Source organism: Passer montanus, unplaced genomic scaffold, assembly GCF_014805655.1.
Source record: "Passer montanus isolate IOZ18808 unplaced genomic scaffold, ASM1480565v1 scaffold37, whole genome shotgun sequence".
NCBI lineage: Eukaryota > Metazoa > Chordata > Aves > Passeriformes > Passeridae > Passer > Passer montanus.
In genome coordinates, this window is record NW_024368485.1 from 4,790,403 (window position 1) to 4,815,887 (window position 25,485).

Here is a 25,485-nt window from a genome sequence, read left to right on the forward strand (position 1 = left end):
AACATTTAAATTACTTACATATCAACAACAATCTATTACTACACACTGCATAATATTTTCCCTGATATTTTACAGCCCTTTAATAAAAGATTAAGCTTTAAGAACCTGATTTTGCAGAGGTGAGAGATCAAAAAAATCCTTCAGGAGTTTTTTGCTATATATTTAGGTTCTGAAAAAACATTCTTAGGATTTCAGAGAGCTGTCAATTTTGTTCACGTAGAATATAAAAAACCCCAGATATTGAACAATAATTCCCAAAAAAAGAGGAAAACGTCACAAGCACCAAGCATGACAGGGCCCTTTAAAATACATTTAAGTATCCAAAGATAATTAAATGTTTCTAAAGCTTGTCCTGTTGATAAAGTATGAAGATTACTTATTCAAATAAGGCTTAAACTCTAACACACTGAGCACTAATGTAATGATCCACAGAGATTTACACCGGAGATCTCCCATTGGTGCTTACAGGAACAAAGGTCAGCACCACACTAATTTAAGGTCAGATACTTATTTACCTAAAAAATTAATATTACAGCTGTAAATTCTGAAAAATCAGACACAGTTTTACCTAGAATTTGACAGAATTATGAAAGATCAAAAGCAAACAGGATTAAGGGTATATTTCAAAGAGATTTTTAGAGAAAATATCCCCACCCTCCTGTAGCCCGCATGCAATTTCTCCTCTTAAACATATCACAACATGACCTGCAAATTACGAGGGGTTTTACAGTTAATGGATAGTATTGTTAGATTATTAATAATCTCGAAATTTCCAAGGATTACGGACCAAACTCGGACTACGCCGGTATTTGTGCCATGCATACCAAAAGAAGCCCTTCATTAATATGCTCTGTAGAACTGGAAAAGATCTGCAGTGTCACACAAACCGTTTCACCTGCATAAAGTATTTATTCTTCTGCAGTGCTCCTGTTTACCCATTTTAACCTGCAGCTTTTCTAATTCTGCACGTGGCAAAAAGAGACTCCACACCTTTCGGCTACATTTCACAATCAAATAAATACATGCTACAGACACCATTTGCTGAAAACGACCCACGGCATCTCAAAGGAATAAAATAAGGAAAGAAGGTGAAAGAATAAATACCCTTATCCTTCCAACTGCTCGGCTGACTGTCCATCTCTCCAGCTGGGATTATCAATTATGCATTCCAAGAGGCGAAGAGCTGCGGGAGAAGTGCCCTGCAGCCCAGGGAGGGAACCATGGGCTTCCCCGGGCTCCGCAGTGGTGCTGCACTGGTGCTGCAGGAGCGGGTCAGCTGACGGGGTGTGGAGCTGACGCAGTGCTGGCACCGCACGGCCCCGCGGCGCCCGCCGGGGAGCGCGGGCACGGCGGGAGCGGCTCCGCCCGGCCCGGCCCGGCCCGGCCCGGCCGGCGGCTCCTCCGCACGGACGGCAGCGAGGGCTGCGGGCCCGGCCCCGCTAAGCGGCTTTTCGCCGCCCGGCTAAAAGTAGTCACCAGACGAGCTTTAAATAGATTGCTTTTCAAACAGGGGTTCAAAGGCGTTTACAAACCTCCCAGATGTATGGCTTCCCCTGGCGTTTCTGTAAACTAATGTCTGCCTGCTGGAGGACTAACAGAGACGCCTTTGTAACACTTCTCCCTTCACAACAAGCAGCGTGAAGGGAAACAGAAAAGGACCCTTTCTGTGCCTGGAACAAAGGCAGAGGCTCATGAAGAACACGATTAATCCTTTTGCTGGTATCTTTAGTCCCCAGGAGCTGCTCAGCCGTATTTATTCCTCTTAAGGAAGGCTGAAGAAAAAGTTACTCAGCCCTTTACCTAATTCCTACTAGCAAACACCTTCCCCTTTTTTATTTCACATCAGCATTCTCTGTTGGCAGCTGCTGACCTCACAATTAACTGTTCCTTTCATTTAAATAAAAACAGGAACCTGACAGTTTACAGTACCAACATATAGAAAGTAACATTTGGAAAGTACTGTACAAACACGAGAGGAGCATGAACTACAACTCCCAGTCTGAAAGAGAAGAGCTGTGGGAATCCTGATGTCATTTTGTTTCAATCCCTGATGAAAAAAACCCACAATTTATTTTCCAGTTTGGAGTTTCTTCTTAAGATCTGGAGCTAAAAACAGGAAGCTAAAATCTTCCCAGGGCTGCTCCAAATCCTCTTAAAAATCTAGTACACCAATTTCTTAAGAACTAGAAAAGGGCATTCCCACATTTCCATGAAAATACTGTGGACCAGGAGGGCTAGAGATCCCAATTCAGACCTTGAATAGACAGTTTCACTTTTCATTAGAACAATCTTATACTGAGAAAGATTACTACAAAGAGACCCAAAGCCCTGGTTTTGACTTCAACTGCTGCATAAATTTAAGGCCTCCTTTGACAGCAAGACCAGTTACATCTCCTTTTAACTTATACAAAGATGTGCATTTCAGTTCCAATTTCAACAGGTAAATCCAAACAAATCCAAAATAGGAGGAAAGTAGGGAGTGTATATTCAAATATCACAGTGCAAGCAAATGTGAAAAGTTGCACTGTACAAAAAAAAAGTACAAAACATGTCTGAGAATCTGTGTCTGTCTTAAAGTTGAATTGGAAACCACCAAAACCCGTGAGTCCCCCACCATATTTGCACTGTCGCTAAACTTGCCAAAAACATTGTGCTTCCAAAGGTCTTTCCATTAATTATCAAATTTCTAAAGACACCAAATTAAAGCCTCTTCATTTCATGTTTATATTCTTTATATCTTCTACTTAAAATAGTGCATTTATGCAACTCTAACCAGAGTTTGTTGTGGCCACAGCAGAGCAGCTGCAGCACCAGTCCTGTTTGTGCCATGCCCAGTGTGCCCTCACTGCCCCCCAGGAGTGCCTCCCTGCCCCCCAGATCCTCCTCTTGACTCTCTGCATACTCAGAGTTCATTCTCACCACTCCGTGCAAACACACCCAGAATGAAATCCATCTCCCACTTCAGGGAACAGGGGCCCTACTCTGCACATAAACTGGGCAGCAGCACTGCCAAACTTCTGGAGGAGCTCTGTTTGCAGCTGGGATACTGCACACCTGCCTCCAGAGCACGTTTGAACACCAAGTACAGAGGAGGTGGCATTATCAGGTCCCCCAGACAAGTCAGACACAATCAGTTGTGGACACGAACATGGCACGCCCCAGGCTCCACGGAGCTGTTGCCTGGCAGGGTGAGTGCTTTACTCACTCGCTACTCACACACTACATCACCCTGAGCAGGGGCACTGGGAACAGCCCTGCAGCTCCCTCAGTGCTGGGGCCTGTCTGGCAGAGTTGGGAACTTGGCCCAAATGCTCCATTTTCTCCCTAATTCTGCCACTCTGAAGGAGCTTGCTCAGGCTTTGCTCTTTTAGCAGCCCCAGTGACACAAGTCTTTGCCTCTCAACTGGGGCACAAGAGCTCTAATGAAACACAGCAGGTCTGTGTCTTTCCTTCAAAAAAATGTCCCTCACTGGGTTTGGGTTTTACCCTCATTCCTCTTCCTCCTCTGCAAATTCTCTTCCCTCTGGAACTCTCCATTTATTACTATTTACCTGGTAGCATAAAAGATGACCTGAACAAGCAAAGAATCTAAGAGTACAGTGAGATGAAATTAAATAAAGATATGTTATGATTAATTAAATGGAATTTTACCTATTTGCTTCTGAAAGAAACTCAGATGTTCCAAGGCATTTTTTCTCCAGTCAGAAACAAAAACCAATCCAAACACCTCCTATCTGCTGAGTGGTGCCATTTAACTCACCACAAACACAGAAAATAACAGAAATTCCCCAAATGGGTACAGCTGGTATCAGGCAGAACTTCTAATGCCCTTTAAGATTCACACAACTGCAATGACCTGGTTTCTATTACAGCATCCCAGGAAGTATTTGGTTTCTGCCCCCATGTTGTAGGAGGAAAAAGGAAAGATTCAGCATTAGTGCCATCCTCTCGAAGCACATTTCCCACCTCGGCTTCACCTTTGTATTTGCCCCCCCAAAGAAAATCCAGGAAATGTAAAATATTATTAATTAGCTGCATTTCTGAGTGCCTAAAATGAAAGCAAATAAACCAGTTAGATTTAATCTGAAGGGAATGTCTACAGAGCTGGTGGTCAAACCCATCATAAAACAAAGGTGTTCTGGGAAACTGAGTGTCTTGATGGTAAAGATCTCAACATTACTTCCAAATATTATTGTAATACTCAACATGGACACACTGAGGGATTTAAACTGCCAATTTCCATTTTAGTACATAACTTTGTTGTGGCCAGAGGTTTTGAGTCTATAATTCAATAATATCAATTATAATATAATATAGAAACCTCCACATCCCATCAATCAAAACCAGGTTTGTGGAAAGCTTGGGGAGGGTTAATGATCTGTATGACAGAAGAAAGTCTGTGCAACAGAAGGGCTGAGATATGTAATGTGTATATTTAGCTTTCACCTCTCAAACTCGTTTCAGGAGCTGGGAATTCCTCCAGACCTGGATGGATCCCTTCCCGTCCGGCAGGCGCTGAGGTTCCACCTCGGTGACAAACACTAGATGGCATGAGAGCCCTGTCACACAGGCTGGCCCCAGTCCATGGCTCCCCAGTGCCTGCTGCACCGGCCTGGGGCTCACACCTCCTGCAGGAGCTGGGCAGCAGCACCTGAACCCACAGAACTGCCCTGGGAGCTCACAGCTTCCCAGGCTCATTGATGGAGCTCAGGAATGATTATCTGAGGTCTGGGGAGGGACAGAGAAGCAAAGCTGTTTGCTCAAAGCCAACTACAGCAGCTGCTGAGAAATACAAAGTAGGGGGAAAAAATCACTGTATTCAAGACAGCAGCAATTGCTGGAGTTGCAGGGGGTGTTTGCCCTTAAAATTGCTTCAGTTGTTACATACAGTTCTGAATTTGTTTGGGTTTGGGGTTTTTTGCTTTTGTGTGTTTCTTAAAGCTGTCCAGGTTACCCAAGGGTGTGCCAGGCACCATTTAACAAACTTCCTTCTACCCAGGATACTCTTCAAAGCTTTACATTTGCTTCAGTGGACTGGGTAAGTTTAAAAACTATCTGCAACCTTTTTAGAATCCCTGTTAGCTCCCCACAGCCCACTGGGGCTGTGGGAAGTTACAGCACACTGGCATTTAGGTTAGCTTCCAAAAAATAGCACTGTTAAGTAAGCATTCCACAACCTTGGATTTAAGTGCACCAGTAAAGCAGCTCAGATTAAAGCTCTAACAAGCATCAGTCACACCATCACACCAGCTGAATTCCACAAGTCTTAAGACACAGTGAAATCTATTTCAGTTCCACTGATGGGTAGGAAAAAAAACCCCAAAGAACAAAGGTAGACTCAGAAGGCCAAACACATGCACAAATGCACTTGGCCTTGTGATGAACAATCTCTCCTTGTTAGTTCTTCAATGATACTCTGAAATTGTGCCTAAGCAGTGTGGTATTTAAAGCAGACAACTCATGTTGTTTGTAGCTTTTGTCAGAAGTACAGTTCTGTATTTTACAACACAGAGTGTGGAGAAAAATCCATAAAAAAGGGCCCATTTTTGAGTTGGTATTCTTATCTATTTAGCTTTAAGCAAGTGTTCCTCTGGCTTAAAGCAAAAATTTTTTTTTCCCAAACAACACAGCATGTCAAAAATGCAAAGTGCAGCTGCTCTGCAGAGTGAACACAGTGCTGAGGGGCTGCAGCTCCCCAGCCCAGCTCACAGCACACTGGACAGGCCTGGGCCCTGTCCCTGCACTGGGCCATGGATGGGAGAGCAATGGCACTGTTCAGCTCCTCAGCTGGGTCTCTGCAGCTTCTGAGGCAGCTTCCCACAGCTGGAGGAGCAGCAGCTGTGTCCTCCTCAGACCCACAGGGAGGGGCTGCCACCCCCAGCCTGCTACATCTATGCAATGATTAAAGACCCTCTCCAAAGGTCTCCCTTTAAAAAAACTAACACAAAACCTTTACTATTAAGTGCAGTGTTTTGCTTTAGCTTTTTTTTTTTTTTTAAGTAGTCTGAGCTCTAAGCAATTAACCCCTTGACATGAAGCCCAAGACATACAGCTGCTCTCTAGACAGTTCTGTCTGCTGGAAGCCTGAGGAGCCTTCACAGAACACACAGACACACAAAGAGTTTTAACAGTGCAGATCATCAATGGAATTTTACCCCGAGCCAAGGGGTAAAACTCTCTCCTTTCTGCCTTACCTGTAGGTATAGAGGAGGTGAGACAGGAGAAATTGCAAAGGTAAATATAAAAAAATACATCTTCTACCTTATTTCCCAAACCAATTTGAATGGCACCAACGCTGATGTTCACTTCAACATGCACCTGCTGTTCCCTTCCAACTCAGGGTATTCTGTAATCCTGTTTTATGAACTGTAGGCTGCAGCTACTGCATAAATACAGTACTGCTGCTGAGTCAAACTAACTCCTGCTTTTCTATTTAGAGCACTGTGCTTTCTGCAGTAGGTGTTTTTTTGGTGTGATTGCTTCTGGTCAAAGCTTAAGTAGCAGCAGAGTGCTGCAATATCAAAAAGCAAAATACTCTAGTCTACAAAAAGCTGGGAATTCATGAGGTGTTCAATTTAGAGAAAGAGTAAAACTTCTGCTACTATAATTGCACATTACTGTAAGAAAAATTAACTACACTGAAGTACAAGCCCCACCTGAAAAGAGAAACAGAAATTAATACCCATGCTGTACATAAACCAATTTTAGTGTTTGCAGAACACTCTAGCTTCTTAAAGACCACTTTTTCAGTAACCTGCATACTGAGGTCCCTCATGTTCACCACTTGTTTAAACCACTGGCCTTGCTCTAGCACAGGCTGGAGCTGCACAGGCTCTTTTCCAGTTTCCAGGCACATACAGGAACAGCAGGGGTATTTTCCTGAGTTTTGCAGTCTGATGTCTGAACTGTTAATGAAAAGGAAGAAATGCCTGTTCAAATCATGTACACACAGCAAACAGCATCCCAGATTCAGAATTTGGGAGGCCACACCATGCCCAGCCTGGGGACAATCACGGAAGGCCTGCAGTGGGCAGTCACTTAGTTCTGCATCAAGAGACCATGAGCAGCAGAGCTGGAGGAGAAACCTGGAGATGCTGAGTCCATCCCTGATAAACAGAAAAAAGGTACTAAAGCAATCAGAATATGAAAAAAGTACAAGTGCAGGCACTGACATTTTCTGTTACCCTTGGCCTACAGAGAAGTTTACAGAAAGTGATTTAAAAGGAATAAGTCAAGACATGCTTAAGTTTAGCTAAAGAATTATGCAGATCAGCAAACTGCAAGACAGCATATCAGATTACCTGAAGACTTATTCAGCTTTGCTGAAAATACAGCAGTAGGTTTTTTCTTTTCTTTAACAGAAGCAGCTTCTTTCTCAGCTTCCTTCTCAAAAGCTCCTGGTTTTACTACACTGACTATTTCTTTTTCAGCAGATAAAGGTGAGGTATCTCTGGCTGGTAAGGACATGGTGGATACTTCAGGCACTTCTCTGTCCACAGCCTCCAAAGATTTTTTCAAGGCGTTGCTATCTTCCTCAGCTTTTACTTCTACATTCTTCACAGACAGATCACAGGGCAGCTCTGGGCAAGGCAGCTGCTTCTCATCCTGGATCACCTTACTGATGTCTTCACCTTCATCTTTGTGCATTGTTTCTCCGTCAGTGGCTTCTGTCACAAATTCAGGAACTGCTTTAGGATGACCTAACATCACAAAGTCTTCTTCCACCGAGCCTGGGGAAGACTCCATGGGTGAGAGAGCTTTGTCATCTCCTGTTTTTGGTTCCATAGCAACAGATACATCAGCTGAATAAGCCAAAGCATCCAGCTCTTCCATTTGAAGAGGAATCTTATCTGCCTTGGCTATTTTAGCAGGTATTGGCTCAGATGGTGGAGCAGCAACAATTTTGGAAGAGTCCAGGTCAGGTTGGAATGACTCCAGATAAGGCTTGCCTGTAGCAGCTACTGAATCCACCAGCCCTTCCTCCTCATGTTCTTCATCAGTTGCAATACTCTCAGTGGATTTACTTTTTATGAGGAGAGATGGATCTTCACTTGCTTCCTCAGCAAAGTCAGATATCATTTGGCTATTAAACAGGCCAGCTTTTCCAAACTGTGGAGACAGGGTTCCATCTAGGTCCTTGTCTTCAGGCACATCCTGAGAAATGCTTTCCGTTACCAGTGTCTTTGAATACTCTGTGAAAGATGGAGAAGGAGATTCACCAGAGCCCTTTGTTCCCTTAATTAAGTCACATGCAATAGATATATAAGGAGTCTCCAGATCTTCAGGAGTGGTGCTACTCTCACCATCAGGCTGCTTAAATGCCAAAGTCTCCTTTGCTTCCTGGGCCTGTGTCGGTGGTACATTCACTGCCTCTTGGTATGCAGGAGGTTTTTCAGCCTCTTTTACACTCTCGTACTTGGCAGTGGGCATAAATGTTTCTAGTGGGGAAGCTTCCAGCTGCACAGCAGATGCTTCAGCCCCAGCAGCGCCGGTGCTCAGCGGGGCTTCCATAACAATATCCGGCAATATGGGCGACGGAGCGGCTTCCGAGCCCTCGAAGGAGGGGCAGATTTGCGCCGCGGGTTTCAGAGTCTCCTGCGCCGCCTCAGAGGTTTGCACTAAATCAATCTTGGTTTCATAAGCCAGTTTTGTGCAGGCTGCATCGTGCATCTCGTAGGCCTCCTGCACCAGGTCAGGAGTGAGACCCTCGGGCATGTTTGCGGCGCTGTCGGGCTGCACTGGCGGGACCCCCTGTGCTTTAGCAGGGTCAGCTCCCTGCCCTTCCTGCCCAACTGCTCCAGCACCTTGTTCTGGGCCCGTCTGAGCTTTCAGTTCTGCAATTTTTTTCTCATCGTCGGTTCTATTTTCTGAAGTGCCTTCCTCTAGCGGAGAAAGAGTTTTGCCTTTGTTACCACCAGGACTTGGAGAGGAGTCAAATTTAGTACAAGTGATGTAAGGTTCTTTTACAGCTTCTGGGGTGCTTGGGAAGGAGGGCTCTTCAGCACTGCCTTCACTGTCTCTTTCATAATCCTTCTGCACAGTCAGCTTACCCACGCCATACTTGTCATCCAAACTGCTCTCCAGCTTGGCATCTATCTTGCTTCCAACATCCTCTCTCATGCTGCTCAGTCCATGACTAGCACCTTTGACTTCCCATATTGGCTCGAATGGTTTGAAGTCTGCATACTCTTCCCTCCTAAGAGGGTCTTCTTTCAGCACCCCTTTTTCACCATGATCACCACCTCCTCTGTACTTGTCTTTGTTATAGAAGAGATCTTCCTCGTTTCTTTCAAACAAATCTTGGGGAGATTCTGGAGACATTTTCAGCTGCTGTGCAGGTGTTTTCTCCAGGTTAGGTAATTCTTCAGGGCCCTCTAGCTGTGTTTTTTCTTTATCTGGAGATAAAATGGCTGCTGCTTCTTTAGCAAATGGGGGTTGTGAGTATTTCATCTCTGAAACGTCTTTATCATTTCCCTCTGCAAGAAAGGGGTTTGTGGCATTTTTCACAGGTTCTTTATAAACCTCACTGGAGCTCTCTTTGTAAGTGCCTTTTGCAGAAAATCCATCTGAGAGGGTACCAAAGGCTGCGTGCTCTTTAAAGGGATCAGCTGAGAGAGGAGAGAAGGAGGGAAGAGAAGGAGCAGGATCAAGCGGGACTGCAGTAAAATCCTCTTGCCCAAGCGACTTAGTGCTACCTGGCTGCTCCTGCAAGTCCATAACTTTTTCTGTGACCATGGATAGAAAGGAAAGTTAGAGAATGCAAGTGCTCTCAAAGTCAGTGCAAACTTTCAACAGGTTCACATCATTTTAGCTACTAAAAGGCTCATCCAAGGGCTAGTGTGGATACTATGAGCCATTAATACACACTACCACTTAAAGCTATTCTACTTCAATTCTAGCAGAGAAGTGAGCAAGAGGCTCAAGAAGCAGCAACTTTATGCAGTGCAAAGATCTCAGTAAAGCTGAAGATGCCAGACAAGTACAGGGGCAATATTAACAAAGCCAGAACAGGAGGGTGGCAAGGGGAGACAGACAGGGGGTGTGTGGATGCTTGGGCATAAACATATTGCACAAACATGTGCCAGAAAAGTCTTTTTTTGACACCTTTTTTAAAATTTGTGGATGGCATACCTAATAAAAACTACTAAATACCACAGGTGCAAATTTTACTTCTTTAAAATACTGCAGAAAGTTACTATAGATTAAATCTTTCTGCTAAATCAGTAAAGCAACTATGCTCTGATGTATTAACCTGTTAACAGTATCAGTGTCTCTCCTACATCAAGGGTCCAAGAATTCACAGATGGCTGCATTCTTGTTTATGAAACATTTTACCGTGTGAACAAATGAATGCGTATTAAAATCTGGAATAGATCAACCAAAAAGTCAAAACTGAAAAATGTGACTGAGGCTATTCTTGGACCCATGCTGACTTTTAGTAGAGGCAGACTAGTGGGAAAGGGTTAATGAGGTCAGAAAGGCAGGAGGTACTCAGACAAAGGGGAGCAGAAAGAACTTGCCTGCAGAGGAGTGCATCAGAGGCTCAGATGTAGCAGGAAGAGCAAAAAGGGTCTCATCTGAAAAACAAACAAATAACCTCAGCAGAAGGAAGGGCCAGGGTGAAGAGGGGAGAAAGCACACAGAGTCAGTTCCCACTTAACCCAACAGATCAACAGCCAACACCCAAGAGAGCCAGGGAACACCACCATCAGAGCCAGGAGATTTGGGAGAGCCCACACCCAGATTGCCCCATTCACAATGGGATCTTTACTGAGGGATCTCCACCCTCCAAGCCAGTGACCAACCACAGGGTGAGACACACCTTGGCAGCTACTCATATTTCATTCCCTGACCTTGCACACCACTGGGCAGCTACACCTGCCATTGCCAGTGGCACAGAGCTCTTACTGAGCTCTCCCCACCCAAGGTCTCCTCGCATCGCCACACTTGTGTGAGAGCAGCCCCAACAAACTCCACCAAACACTGCTGAAAGTTCAAATGACTGAAGCAAGCTGTGAAACACCCCACAAAGACAGCACTCCTCAGGCACAGCCATACTGGGCCATACTATCTGCTTTGTGTCTTTACTCTCTTCCTTTTGGTATTATACAGACAAGCCCCCAGAGGAAGCCGTTATTTTTAAAGCCTTTTTTGGCGTGATCCAAGGAGTGCATTTGACTTTGCTGAGTTTGCTTTAAGCCCAGTATCTCCCAAGACAAATCCAGTTCTCCAATTTCTACTCAAAGCTGCAGTACCAGCCATCATGAGGAAACAGACAAAGCAAAACCAGTCCTTCTCTGGATTTCTGTGCCAGCAGCAGTGTTTTTCCCAGGTCCATCATGGCCTGTTGGCTTTACATTGATGTAAGAATACTACCACTTAAGCAAATTTATTTCATTCTGAGAACTGCATATAGTTTTCACGTTGAAGCTGTTTAAGAATATTTGCAATTTACATCAATTGCATTAGTGGAGAAAAAATTATATTAAAGCACTTAAATTTTTATTCTCAGTACCGACACCAACAATCTTTAATTTTGCTATGTGCCTGGACAAAATCAAGTACTGAAATAGAGGTGGGGATATTTTTGGCTTGCTGGTTTTTATTATTATTAAAAGCAAAGAATAATAGAAACCATTGATTTGAAAAGAAGAAAGGCAAGAAGTGAGAAACACCATAGCTGCAGCAGCACATACATAACAAACCAGTCAGGCAAGGCATTAAGCTAAGCTGTGTTTTGGCACTAAATCACAACCTGTGCAGAAGCAGTGCCACTTGCAGACACTCATGACCTGTCTGGCTTATTCAAGTTAATCCCAACAGCAGTGTTCCAAAAATCAAGTCTCCTCACAACCTGCATTTCCTGTCACATTACACAGTCATTGGGTTTGTTTCACAGAACATTGATCTCTTGCTGTATTTTGTGGATTATAAGAATCACCTGAAGACAACAGAAAACAGAGTAAGAAATAAAGCTGTGTGTAGGACTTGGTACTCAGAAGGGTCCTCAATTCCTGCTGGGCCAAAGGCATTTCTGCTCAGTTTTCTAAAAATTACATTTTTCGATTAAGGACCATATAGAGAGAAACCTCAATTCCAAATTTAGAGCACATTAAAGCAGTGTCACAGCTCAATGGTGGCAAAGCTTTTAAGGACGAAAACCACACTGGAGGACAACTGATGGGTACGTGACACAGTCACAGAGCTGCTACACCAAGGCCACCACAGGCCCTTTGTTCCAGGAGCTGCCTGGCTCCACGTGCCCTGGCTCACCAAAGCCTTTCCACAAGCAGACACTGCTCCTCAGCCCACACACTCTCCCTCCTCCAGAGCATCCCAGAGCAGCACAGCCCAGATGTACTGGAAGGGGTCTGTGCTTTGGGGCAGGAGAAAAAGCAGGAGGGACCTGATGGGACCAGACTGTGAACAGAAACCCTGACAGCCCAACAGAAAAGGGCCTTCCAGGAAAACCAATGCCAAGGCAGTCGAGAGGAGGTGCTGGAAATGCAGGAGGAAGGGCAAAGAAACATAGCAGAGTTCACTGGGGGGCAAGGAGGTGAAGGCAAAAACACACAAGTCATCCCTGAAAGGTGCTGCTCCCTTCCTGTCCAAAGGCCAGCTGCAATCTCTACAGAAAATTCCACATTTAAAACCTTTTGACAACTTTCCAGCCCCAGAGACAGAGGTTTCAGTTTCTGGGGAAGGACACTGGGTTTAAGAGCATGGGCTCTCATTTTTCAGTGTTTCCTTAAGACAGCACAAGGCAAAAACTCCTCTTGAATTGTGGCCTCCATTTACCCAACACAGTCCCATAAAATCCCTATGCCAGCCACTAAATTCCCAGGTTCTCTTAATGGAAAGATATTATGTCCACACCCAAACTTTATTTTCCACACATGGCTGGAGTGTGAAAAGAGATTACATAAAAGCAGTGTTTCCTAACCAGCCAAGGAGAACCACCCACTCTCCCTCCACCCACAGCAGAAAGGCATTTTTCCTGCTGAAAGGAAAAAGATACAAGGGCTTTTTCCTGCCCTTGTGGGCCCTGTGTAACACCTCCAGGCAAGCAGGGAAAATGGAGTAGGACAACTCCACATCAGCACCAGTGCTGGCTGAACCACCACTCTCTGCAGGGTGCAATTGAAGTGACATGGTGAAAGGGATTTTTCCCAGCAGTGACACCGCTGGAGCATCCCCACCTCCCATGTGGAGGTAGAAACCTCTCAGAAACAAAGCTCTGTGGGTAAGTAGGACACTTCTAGGATCCATCACCGGGGTGCCTTCTCCTATTTGCATCTCAATGGCAGAAATCAGGTGACAAAAATAAACACCTAAACAACACAACAGAACCAAGTAAAATACTTCTGAATACACCAAGCTCTGAGCAACACTATTGTCAAGCAAAAGTAGATATTCAAAACACCTTAACTAACACACAGAGTTTTACTACAAAAAGCTTCACCCAAATATATACAGAAAAAAAAAATCTAAATTATCTTCTTACAAATCATAACTAAAAACAAATAACTTTTTACAGATCCTAACTAAAAGTCCTTCAGTAAGATGAACTGCTCAGTTAACACTTCCATCAGAACACAGATTTTGTTTCATGAAACACAGGAGAATAAGACCTCAAAATGAACACAATCTCCATGAAAAGACTTCTTACTCCAAAGTTTTTCAGCCAAAAATTCATAATGATGCAAGTTAGTAAAGCACTTTCAGCATTGCAGCCAAGATAAAGGCTGACCTCTTATTTATGAGTGTTACCACTTTATATGAGTTACTGAAGCACTCAAATTGATGGCTCTTAAAGAGAACTTCAGAGACCCAGCCTGACTGCATGCCGCTTTTTAACCAGAAATATCCTGTAAATTTTACCTTGGATTTCTGCAAATTAAATATTCCCAAAAAAACCCAAAACCAAAAAACAAATCACCCACAAATAGGCCTGTTGCTTCTTTCATTAGCATGAAGTCTCATATTTTAGAACTGCATTATGATTTCAGCTAAAACATAACGTCCTTCAATGAGAATCAGATTTCAGTGTTGTTTAAAAATAAAGAACCCTGACACCAGCGTGACAAAGACGTGTAATTTTAAACCCTCATTTTAATTTTTGCTGATTTCCCACTAACTGCTGAAGGTACAAGATGCTGACATCACCAGCATAAAACTTAACAGTTAAATAGCAAAATTTCAGATAAAAAGTAGAGAAATAAGTGGTGATTTCTTACACAATTAATGAAATCAAAGTTATCTGCAAAGATTTCCAGAGAACAAGAGAAAAATGTTTTAGTAAACTGACAATTCCAAGAAAAGCAATTTATGAGAAAAGAGCCTTTTTTCTTCCCCAAAAAAAAACCATACTTGACAAAGGAAAGCAGAGGACTTCAGTCTAGTCAGAGAAAATAAGAAGTGAGCCAGAACAATTCCTGTCCCTCCTCACTGGATCTGTGCAAGTGAAAAACCCTTCCATCTGCTCCATGTGCCTCCTTGCAGTCAGCAGCAGCACAACTGAGCTAACATGGCTTTATTGTTCTGCTGCTCTCCTGATTTTTGTGTGTGAGCTCAGCATTAAAACAGACAAAACCCACAGAAACACTGAGCAAACTCCACCTGATGCCCAGTTTAGCTTTGGCAGGAGGCTGCATTAGGCTGCTGGGTGGCAGTTTCAGCCTTCAGAGATTAAAAACCACTTCCTGGATAAGTTTGCTGGGAAACGTGTGCTAGTTTTAAAACAAAATTAGCAAAAATGGAGTCTTTAAGAATCCATTTCACCTTTGCAAGCCTAGGAAATGAGCAGGATACCAAACTAACAGGCCAGGGACTGCTCCTACCTTACAGACCTCCCACAGCGGGACATTGTGAAAGGCCTCTCTGTTAACATAAATATTTAACAATAAAGGAAAACAGGGTAAAATTAATACTCCAAGGAATGGCATCTGTGACATGACTCACATGCCGTGTAAAAGTTCCATTTGCAGCAACCCCTCCAGGGCAGATATGAAAGAGAAATTGTTCCTTCAATGCACCAAGTTGCTCAAGTGCCCACAGTGGAGGCCGCCCCAGCAGCATTTCTATCTCAAGCTGTTTAGCAACACATGTGGCCATTTAAAAGTTAATTATTTCAAGTTCTCAGATGCCTAATTTCCTACTGCAGTACAAAACAAGGGCACACAACTTCACAAGAATTTCCTGAGAAAAGTAGCTGCCTACACAAACTCCATTTAAATCATCTCCTGTATGATGTGATTGTTCTAAATACGGGATTTCACCAAATATTTAAACCATTCAAGATTAAGAACATTAACTATTAATAGAACCTTTTCACATCATTAGATCAGGCTGCAGAGCCACATCATTAGTTTTTCTCGTTTGGCTCTTCTTAGTTACAGGTCTAAGTTTTTCAAGAGAAGTTTCCAGTTTAGGAAACTATTTGGAAATCTTGAGAGGAAAGTGTGCGAGCTGCTACAGAAGATGGGAGTTGTTGAAGATTTAAGGGGAAAATGGAGCTCCATTTTGGGCATCCTGAGGGCATCAGGGCTGGGATCACAAAAGGAGCCAAGACCTTTGATCATTAACAAACCCAGCTGTAGGTCATTTCAGGCCTTCGTGGCAATTGCTGCAGAGTGGAATCATGCATCACCTGCAGGGAGAGTTGTGCTGCACAATTTAAAGTGCATGAAGAAAACAAGTTCAAACGAGCAGTTTAAATAGTCTGTTCCTGCAAACAGGTCTCCAGCAAATAACATTTTCTTGTTGTCTAAGCAGAAATCTATAATCCAACTGGTTTATGCAAGTTTTTTTTTTCCAATATCACTTTTACATGGTCCAATTTCACAGCTTCTCCTCTTTTAAAATAGCTCCACTTGAGGCAAGCTGCCCAGCAACACAGAGACTGTAAAGCACCGGGATAGAGGTGAGCTCTGTGCATTTCTTCTCCTTTTCATCAGCTGTTTAGTGAAAAGAAAGGCAGTTCCACTCCCCTGCAACACCCAAGTGCCAACCTAAGCATGGACAGAGGGACACAAGGAAGAGACATTAATCCTGGCTCTAGCACAAGGTTCCCTGTTGCAATTCCCAGGTTGCCAAATTAAGAACCCATCACCACGATGTTCCTAAAAGGCCATTAAATACTTCAGACACCTCATTGTCACCTCACTCTTGCAACCACGTTGATCTGTAACACCAGGGACAGGATCCAAAGCATTTCAGAGAGTGCTTCTCTAATGCCACTTTCTGCTAAAAGTCCCTCATCCACTGAGGGTCACCCCATCCCCTCACAGCACGACAGGATTTTATCAGGCATCTTTTGTTAGCAAAGCTAAACAAACAGGTACAAAAGTCTCACAGTTCAGCTCCAAAGAAACACCAAGAGCACGCAGAAATCCCAGAAACAGGATGCACATACCTTTCCCAGCCCAGCAACCCACAGGAGCTCACCACGAGGAAATGAAATCCTCTCAGGAACAAAGAGAAAACTGTTCTGCTCTCCTCCCAAAGCTCAGGGAGGAGTAAATATCATGGCTCGAGTACCACACACCTTGGGGACCTTCCCCCTGCAAGGTACCAGCTCCAACCACAGAAATTCTGCTTTATTACCCAAATCAGGTGGTGGGCAAAGCCTCCCTTTACTGAAATAAGTGTTCACACCCCAAGTGTTCACAGCCCACCTCTGATGGCCTGAAATGCCCACTTCACAATCACAACTATATTTAATATAGAAAACAATAGCAAAGCAAAACCTTAATTTAGAGCCGTCTAAAACATGAACGTTCCCAGATTCAGCATTTACAGACACCAATTTATAGTGTTTCAATACATTTGATTAAAGAGAAGCAGAAAGAAACAATCTAGCCAAGTGCAAACACACGTGTCCAGCTAAACACAGCTTTAAATCCAAGTTCTCAGTCTTTGGCAACATTTGTAACAACAACAAAAAAAAAAGATAATTCCTCTAAAAACGAAGTAACTCTTCTTTAAGACCCAGACTCTTTAACCCTAAGTTGAAATAACAAAAAGAAATTTGAGTTCTGGCAGTGCCACAAAGCAGAAAAATATAGTAATTACATCAGAACTTATTCAAAGGCAGGAGGTCTAGAGAGCCAGGCAAATCCTATCATTATGCAGACATTATCCAATTTAATTTTAGAGATTATACCAATCATAAGATTCCCTTTCACTGATTTGTACAGATGGATTTTTTCCCTGCTTTCCCCACAATTAAACAAATTAAGCAGTATTTAGATGAGCAACCTTATCATTGCAGAAGAATGTATCTATTAGCTAAAATAATCTTTAAAGAATAGAGATGAGATGCTACTGATTTCTTTTGGCATCTCTTCCCAACACATTACCTTGTGTGACAAGCCTGTAACACAAGAGCTTATAGTCTGCAAAATAAAAAAAAGGTGCATAAGATGTCTGATGGGTAAGATATAAAAAATAGGGAGCAAGGACATGGACTTTGTGTAGCCATTAGTATCTGTAGAATATCTTTTTAATTAAAGGGGAAAAGTAATGTGAAGATTCAGAGTCTTGAAGTCCTCCTGACAACCAAGGGGATCTGCTATCAACAGCACAACAGATTTTGGTCAGTACAGGTTTTGCCCAGCCATTTCATTTTGTTGTCATTTAAAACAGCCCACACAGGGAAAACCCAATTTTTTAGGTTGATCTTTAAAGGAAGACTTGGGTTTAAATCACTTTAAATCCATCTCTCTGAGCAGGCTGAAGGTGCCCCCAGCAGACCTGGCTGAAGCCCACAAAAGAAGGAGCCTCTCTGCCACCAGTGACATTTTTCTCCTCGCTTGTTCCTTTCTGTTCTGAGCTCCAAGCTGCTTTGCAGGGCCTCACACATGCTCTGTCGTCTGTTTTCCTTGGCACTGCTCTCCTTGCCACACACAGGGGACACAGAACGACAGGCATTAAGGAATTTTCTCTCCTGTCAGAAAAGAGGGGAGAGCAGGGTTCAAGGAAAACTGTCACAAACCAGCACTGACTGGATAAGCAGGAGGATTTTGACAGACTGAGAACATTTTTAACTGGCAACAGGAAAGTTTATATTTATCTCAGTCTTGTGTCTCATTTAACATCTTAGCTAACATATTCTCCCTAGCTGATGAAGCTGATGACATGATTGCCCTGTTCATTAAAAAGCTGCCAGCAGAAGCTGGGAGTATCTTCTCAGACACAAAGAAAGTCTTCCAGCAAAACCATGGAAGGTCACACACTATTCCCAATACTTCTACTTTGAGAGGGGAGATAAAACTGAAAGTATTTTTTCTTTATTCATCAGAAAGCAACAAATTGAAACAAACCCATTAAAATAATGAGGAAAAGCATTAATTTAAAAACATAAAATCTTCATATTTTGACAGCTACAGTTGGCAGCAGATTGATTATTTCCATTTGAAAGATAAAAAACATTCTACAGAGATAATTTGATTTTCTCAGGCTTGGTGAATATTAATAAGCCCATTATTTTATTGCTGTTGTAACAGTTCTTATTGATGGAAAGACCAATTTAAAAAGCCATCCACCAAATGTGTGTCATCTGTCTGGAGTGCAGGATCTTGGTTCTGGCTGCCCTAAGAACTGAGGCTGCAGAATAAGTAGAAGATATGCAGTGTTTCCAAAGCATACACAGGAGCAATTTCTATTTTAGATCATAAACAAAGAAATTTTTTTAAAACTGCATTAAAATGTTACTTTTCTGAGGTCTTACAGTTCACTATTTTTACTAGGCAATAATAGCTCTTTTTTTTCCCTTTCATTTCTAAAGCAGCTCGAGAGTTACACAATTTTCCTCCTACTTCATGTATAAGCATTTCTGAATATCTTAAGAAAATTTACCTGTAGGCTCCAAGTTGCTTTCCATTTTCTAGCCAATAAAAGACCAAGAACTGTTTCCTCGCCTCCAAACTAGAACCCAAAGGACATTTTCAGACTGAACTATACTTTGCTGATTTTTCTATCTGAGTTTCATAGTTACTATAGAAACCTGCCAGCCCAAATTAAAAAAAAAAAAGTTTCTGTCAAAATATTAACAGAAAACAAAGAAATATAACTCCAGCACACCAAGTGCTCCAGTTGAAGGTTAACCACCCTTTGTTCCTTCCCAGCACACAAAGGCCAGGATCACAGGAGAGCCATCAAGCAGCTGGGTGTGGCAGAATGGACATGGAAACAGGCAGATAAAGCCTCAAAATCCCTTCAAAACTGTGTGGCTACCCCCAGAGCCCCCCAGAATTCCAGCAGCATGGCAACTGGGCTCCAGGGTTAAGAAGACTGATGCCTAAATGCTTCCTCCTAAGTAGCCAGGCTCTTGCATTGAGTGCTCTCCAAAATCCTGGGCACTGGAGGAAGAGGAAGCAAAATGAACACATCTGCTTTCCCAGCAACTTTGAGAAAACCTCTGACTGGGAAGCCTGAACACTCCCCTCAGCTTCCACAAGTGCTGCTCCTGGTTATCTGTGAGATAAGAAAGAGGTTCTGTGGCCACCAGTGGTGATGCAACAAGGCCGTGGTCACTCAAAGCTTCCTTAAGCACAGGCTGGGAGGAGGGGAAGGAGGGCAAACAAACAGCAGCTCTTCACTGTCTCCTAAATTGTGGTTTGGAGGATTTCATCTCCAAGGGGAAAACTCCCAGTGCAATTCAAAACTTCCCTGAGGCCTACATCATTATAGGGTAGGTGGAAGCTGTGTGGTTTCATCCTGGAAAGCAAGTCCAGGGACACACACACAAAGCAAACATACCATCAAACCTGGCAGGACTATCCTTGCACACACTTCTGCTTACCAGAAGTCAGGGCTGTTTGGCTTCTGAAGCTCTTACACCAGCTCAGTTACAGAAGCAGGCCCCAGTGCTAGACACTGCACATGACAATGAATAAAACTGAATAAATAAAATGAACCTTTGTTGAACTCACCAAGATGGGAACATGAAATATGAAAATGGTTTACTATAGCAGTAAATTGCTGATTATTCTCCTCTTTACAACATTTTTTTAAATCACATTCTAAGTTAGATAACCCAGGTTATGAACACCTCCCTTATAGCTTTGCTGACTGTACTTGGAAAGAGAAAATGACTTGCACCTCAGAGAAACACTGAAGATCAGTGGGTGCATATTTTAATAAATGAAAGGTGCAAATGAAAGTCACCAGTGACAGCATTCAAGGACAACTCTGTTTTTTCCAAGTCATGCTGCATCCTGTCCTTAAAATGCACACAACTGCTCTGAAGGAACCCATGCAGACACAGCAGCACAACAGAAAGCAATCTGAGGAGCAAATAGGCTGGTTTAGAATTTGTATCAAATGCAAATGCAGGATGAGCAGGGTAAAAGGTTCACTGGCTGGGCTGAGCAGAAGCAAGTATAGATCTGCATTTATTCAGCACCTCCTGCGGCTGGGCTCAGCCTGGCCAGGGACAGCTCCAGGCAGCTCTGCTGACCTCTGCTTGACACTGTCTGGCAAACCTTCCTGAGACCTCTCCTCAGCATGGATGAATTAAAGAAAAAATCCTGTAGCATCACATGGAAAAGCAAGACTAATTAATAAACTGGCCCTCCACAGCATTTGCATGTGTATTTAACCCAGGTCAGCTGAAAGCAACAGACATGCAAGGAAACATCTTTATTCTCTCTGCATGCTGGCCTAGAGCCAGTCTGGTGGATTTTGTGTACAAGCTTCTGGTAAGTGCAGTTTAACTCCAAAACACAGCAGTCTCTTCCAGGAAAGTGATATATGACCCTCCTTTTGCTGCAGAATCTGGGGCTTGAAGAAGCAAAGTGGTATCTACTCATCACAGTACACTGGTAATTCTTACTTTGGGCAGCTAGCCAAAAAAGGGGGGTATTACTTTAACCATGTATACCTATAGCTAACTCACTTTTTCTTTTTGGAGCTTATGTAAATTCTGGTAATCAAAAGATTTAAGCAGTAATCTCACCAGAACTGCAGTTTCTGTTGCTCACTAAACAGCAAGCACAAAAAATCCGGAAATCATTCAGGAGAACCCAAGTCTGACTGCAGAGCTCCTGCTTGTTTTCTCCTCCTGCAAATATTTATATTAGCTCTTCAGAAGGTAGGCTGCTGTTACCCTGTCAGAGCCTTGCATTATATATAATTATGTCACAATGATACTGAATACTCTTAAGTGTGTAACTGAAAGCAACTACAAAGGTTTTCTTTTTAAAAAACACCTCCATATATACATAAAATCCATTTCAATGGGCCATCAAGCAGGAAATACATTTTTGCTATTGTTCCACTGCCAAAAGGCAGCACCGTGGCCAATTGTTGCAGATAAAAGAAGCCCTACTATTCTCTGCTACAGGCCATACTCTCCTCCTTCTGGAAACAGAATTTCAAAGTTATTTGCCGCAAATCCTCATTAATGAAAGCATTAGATTTCAAATACAAAGAGAATTTTTTCCAAAATTTCTAGATTGTGATTTGTAATTCTTCAGTTAGACCTTAAATTCAAACAGCAGAGCTCAAAGTAAGTGAAACACAACTCTGCAGAGAGCAAACCACAGGGCCACGTGGCTGTCCCTGCCACGGTCACCCTGCCACCAGTTGCAGACAGCAAATTCATTTTGCAAGTCTCCCAGCATGACTGAGAGTGAACTCATTTGAAGCCAAGCCAAATATGTTGACCCAGACAGTTTTAACACCCACTGCTAAATGCAAAACTAACAAATATTTGATGTTTAAATGGATATTTAACATGATGGAAACGAAGTGCTCCTGCATCTGAGAAGGCCAAAGTACTCATGAGATAACCTGGCAATGCTTTTATCAACATAATTTGCTCTCATCCAGGAGTTTCAAGTACAGAGCTTCTAAAATTTCAACTCATCATTAGATGAGCATTGTGTTACAACACCTTGTCTTTGGAAACCAGGCCTCCCCCAGATGCCAGTCCTTACTTCAGAGCCCTAAATTAATCATCACTGACAAATTAAAATAACTCCTTGATGCCACTTCTCAGCTATACTACGCAATTCTCACAGTTAGGTCTCTAACACAGAACTATTTCAGGAATTACTGTGCTCTTCCTGCCTTATTCTTCAGGGGTCAGAGAGGAAAACAAAAACCAAATCACTTCCAGAGAACACACTTCCATCCCTCCTTTTCAAAACAACATGATTTGGTAGATCCTATTTCTTCCATTCTGTTCTGTTTAAACCATCCAGAGCTCCACTCAGAGAACACGCCTAGAAGAAATTCTGTTCATCCATCATATAGAATCCCTCCTCTTCAGTCTGTTGCAAGCTTTTGTCATCATCTGTCCTCCAAATGGTGGAAACAAAAAAAAATTAATCTCCTTGGCATATTGCTACATAGAGAGCTCCCAGAAGAACAAAACAAAGTAGGTTTTGTGAAAGACAACAGCACAAGTCTAACTATAAAGTCCCATCAACATGCAAATAAAATGCATTGTGAAACTTCCCCTGAAAAATCTAAATTCATGTTTTAACAGGCCTTTAAAAATTATTGTTTCAAATGCTTTTTTAAAATTAGCTCTTGAGTATCATGGCCCCTCATACAGTGGTGTTGAGTTATTATTGAAATCCTGCATCTTTACAATATACCAACACCACAACAGCAGTGAAGAGACCATGACGATCTCAAGGCACTTGAATTTGTTCCTTTTCACTGTTTTAGCGGCCTCACGTCAGCTCTGTTACTTTGAATTAAGGGGAAGTGGAGCCAAAGCACACTCGCAATCCGCATGCAAGGCATTAGTCATGCGGGTCAGCTCCCGGATTAGACCTGAGAGGGCTCTGGCAATCGGGCAGCACCAGCAATTGTTGGGGGTGACGCCCTCCGCTCCACAGCCCTGTGCTCCGGCGAACCCCCACATTACGGGGCGACGCCTTGGACAAGCCCCAGGTGACAGCCGTGGCTTAACCGCGGCCATCCAGGACGCGAGGCTGACATTCTTCTCCAGGACTGCCACACCTAGAGCAGCGAGCAGCCTGGCCTCCCTTTGTGCTACCACACATTCCTCCCGAGGTCACCGGCTCCCTCTCGGGGGCTCAGCCCCGCAGTGCGCGGCCGGGGCGCGGCGTCCCCACGCAGGATGCGGGCCGCGGGGCTGTGCCGGCCAGGTGGAGGGCCGGCGGCTCCGCAGTCCCTCGCCCCTCCCCTCCCTCCAGGCGCTGTGTTAAACATGAGTAAGATTACAAGTATCTTATGTTTCCCTCCTCCCCCGCGCTCCCACGCCCAAACCCGCAGTGCCGGGCCGCCCTGGGGGGAACCGTGCCTGGGACAATGCGGCGAGGAGAGAGCTCTGCGCCGGGAGAGAAGCGGCCGGAGCTGCGAGGACGCCGCGGCCGGTCCATCGGGACTCGGCCGGTACCCCGGGCAGGGCCGTCCCCGCGGGGCTCAGCCGGTATCCCGGACACGGCCGGTCTCTCTGGCCTCGGCCGGTAGCCCGGGCTCGCCCCCCGCTCCCGCCGCGACGCGGCCGTTGCCAAGCGGCGGCGGCGGCCTCGCCCCCGGGCGGCCCATGTGCGAGGCGGCGGCCGGGGCGGCGCTTCCCCCTCCCGCTATTAGCATAACACAGAGGGGAGGAGGAGGGAAAGAGAAAAAATTACAATAAAAAAAAAAGAAAAGAAAAAAGAAAGAAAGGGGAGGGGGAGCCCTTTCTCCAGCATGAGCTGCGGCGGGGCCACGGGGAGCGGGGCCGCGCCCGAGCGCGGCTGAGGGGAGGGAGCGATGCCGCAGGAGGCGGCCGAGGGCCGCCAGACAAAGGGAACCTCCCGGCGGGGCAGCGGGGCTCGAGGACCGGAGCGGCTCGCGCGGAGGCTCCCCCGGCCGGCCGCCACCCTCCCCGGGCCCGGGGCGGGAGCACTCACCAGCTGAGCCGGAGGAGGACCCTCTGCTCCGGGGGACAACGGCAGGCTCGGGCTTGGGCGGCTGGGGCTGCGAGGGCCGGGCGGGGGCCGGGACCTGCTCCTGCGCGGGGGACGGCGTCGTGGCGGAGGAGGAGGAAGAGGACACAGCTCCCCGGGGGCTCCAGTCGGGCTGCGGCGGCTCCGGAGCAGCGGGGCGGGGCGGCTCGGCGGGGCCACCGAGGTCCAGCAGCTGTGGCGGCCGCTCCTGCGGGGCTGCGGCGGGAGCCGCGGCAGGCTTCCTCTCCATCACCTCCAGCTGCTCGTCGAAGTCTTCGTCCTCGTCTTCCTCTTCTTCCTCCTCCTCCTCCTCCTTCTCGTCGTCGAGCACGAACTGGTAGTTAAACTGTGGCTGCTGCGGCCGGGCTGGCCCGGAGGAGGAGGAGACCAGGGGCGACTGGTCCAGCTCGTCCATGGTGCCTGGAGCGGGCGGAACAATGAGTAGTGCGGCAGCGGGGGGAGGCGCGGGCTGCGCTGCCGCCGCCGCTGCGGGACCCGCACTCCACGCCCTGTGAGTCACCGCCCGGGAGGCGCGGGCGCGGCCGCCCCGCCCCGCGCCCGGAGCGGCAGTGGCACCAGCCAATGGGAGCGGGGGAGAGCAAGGAGCGGCCAATGAGAGGCGAGTTCGGGCGTGGCTCCTCATGAATATGCATCATATGGGCGGGCCCGAGAGCTAGCGGAGCGGGGCTGGGAAGTCGGGTAAAGTTCAGCGTGGAGAACACGGGAGGGGCGGCAAAGGAGACGGGGCACGGCCCGGGGCCCTCCGTCCCCCCGTGACAGACAGCCTGGGAGCGCGTGGCGTGATTCACCCCTCTCCTCTGCCAGGACTAGTGTCATTCTCCCTTTTTTTGTTGTTTTAAACAGCGGCCAGAAAGCCTCAGCGATTTCCAGAAAGAGAAGGGGATGGCGCAGGGCACCGATCCGCGCTAGCCCGGCTCCTCTCACCCTGGATGTGCCCGAAGGACCCGAGGCATCCCGGGAGCCGCCGCACTGCGGGGCAGGGAAAGGGCGAGGCGCCGTCCCGGTCCCGGTCCTGATCCTGTTCCTCGGGCATCGCGCCGATCACCGCAGGCACATCCCCCCGGGGCGGGAAGTGGAGTCAGCCAGCGCCTTCCTCCGATGGGAATGGAAGTTTTAACCAAAACATGATGCAAAAACTTTCCCGGGTCTGAAAAAAAAACCAGAGAGGAGACATTGTCAGAAGAGATAAACCTGTTTAACCACCCGTGCTAGTGTAAGGCAGACCCATGAACAGATCTCACTGTCTCTTTAGAGTATGAATTTAAATTGTGCAACTTCTGCGGGAAAGAATGGAAAGGAAAAGGAAAATGAAAGGAGAAAAATGAAAGGAAAAATGAGAAAGGAAAGGGAAGAGGGGAAAGGGAGAAGAGGAGAAAATGGAGGAAAGGAGAGAGGGAAGGGGGAAAAGGGAGGAAAGGAAAGGGGGAAAAGGAAAGAGGGAAAAAGGAAGGAAATAGGAAAAATGAAAGGAAAAGGAAGGAAAGAAAAAAATGAAAGGAAAAAGGAATAAGAGAAAGCAAAGAGGAAAGGAAAAGGGAAGAAGAAGTTTAAG

At 45.3% G+C, this 25,485-nt stretch overlaps 1 protein-coding gene across 4 annotated transcripts in view; it reads right to left on the reverse strand.

Annotated features, from left to right (window-relative positions):
* RTN4 (reticulon 4) overlaps positions 1 to 24,446 on the reverse strand; it is a 40,556-nt gene extending 16,110 nt beyond the window's left edge. The window contains exons 1-3 of one of the 4 annotated variants that reach the window (XM_039717143.1): positions 23,877 to 24,446; positions 10,521 to 10,577; positions 7,302 to 9,725 (exon numbers count right to left, since the gene is read on the reverse strand). In XM_039717143.1, coding sequence (XP_039573077.1) covers positions 7,302 to 9,725; positions 10,521 to 10,577; positions 23,877 to 24,327 — 2,932 coding nt within the window. In that variant the 5' untranslated portion in view covers positions 24,328 to 24,446. Of the gene's footprint in view, positions 1 to 1,104; positions 1,436 to 7,301; positions 9,726 to 10,520; positions 10,578 to 23,876 lie in introns of those variants that run through there. The other 3 variants (XM_039717144.1, XM_039717145.1, XM_039717146.1) reach the window with 3 other exon arrangements.
* Between the last annotated feature and the right edge of the window lie 1,039 nt (positions 24,447 to 25,485).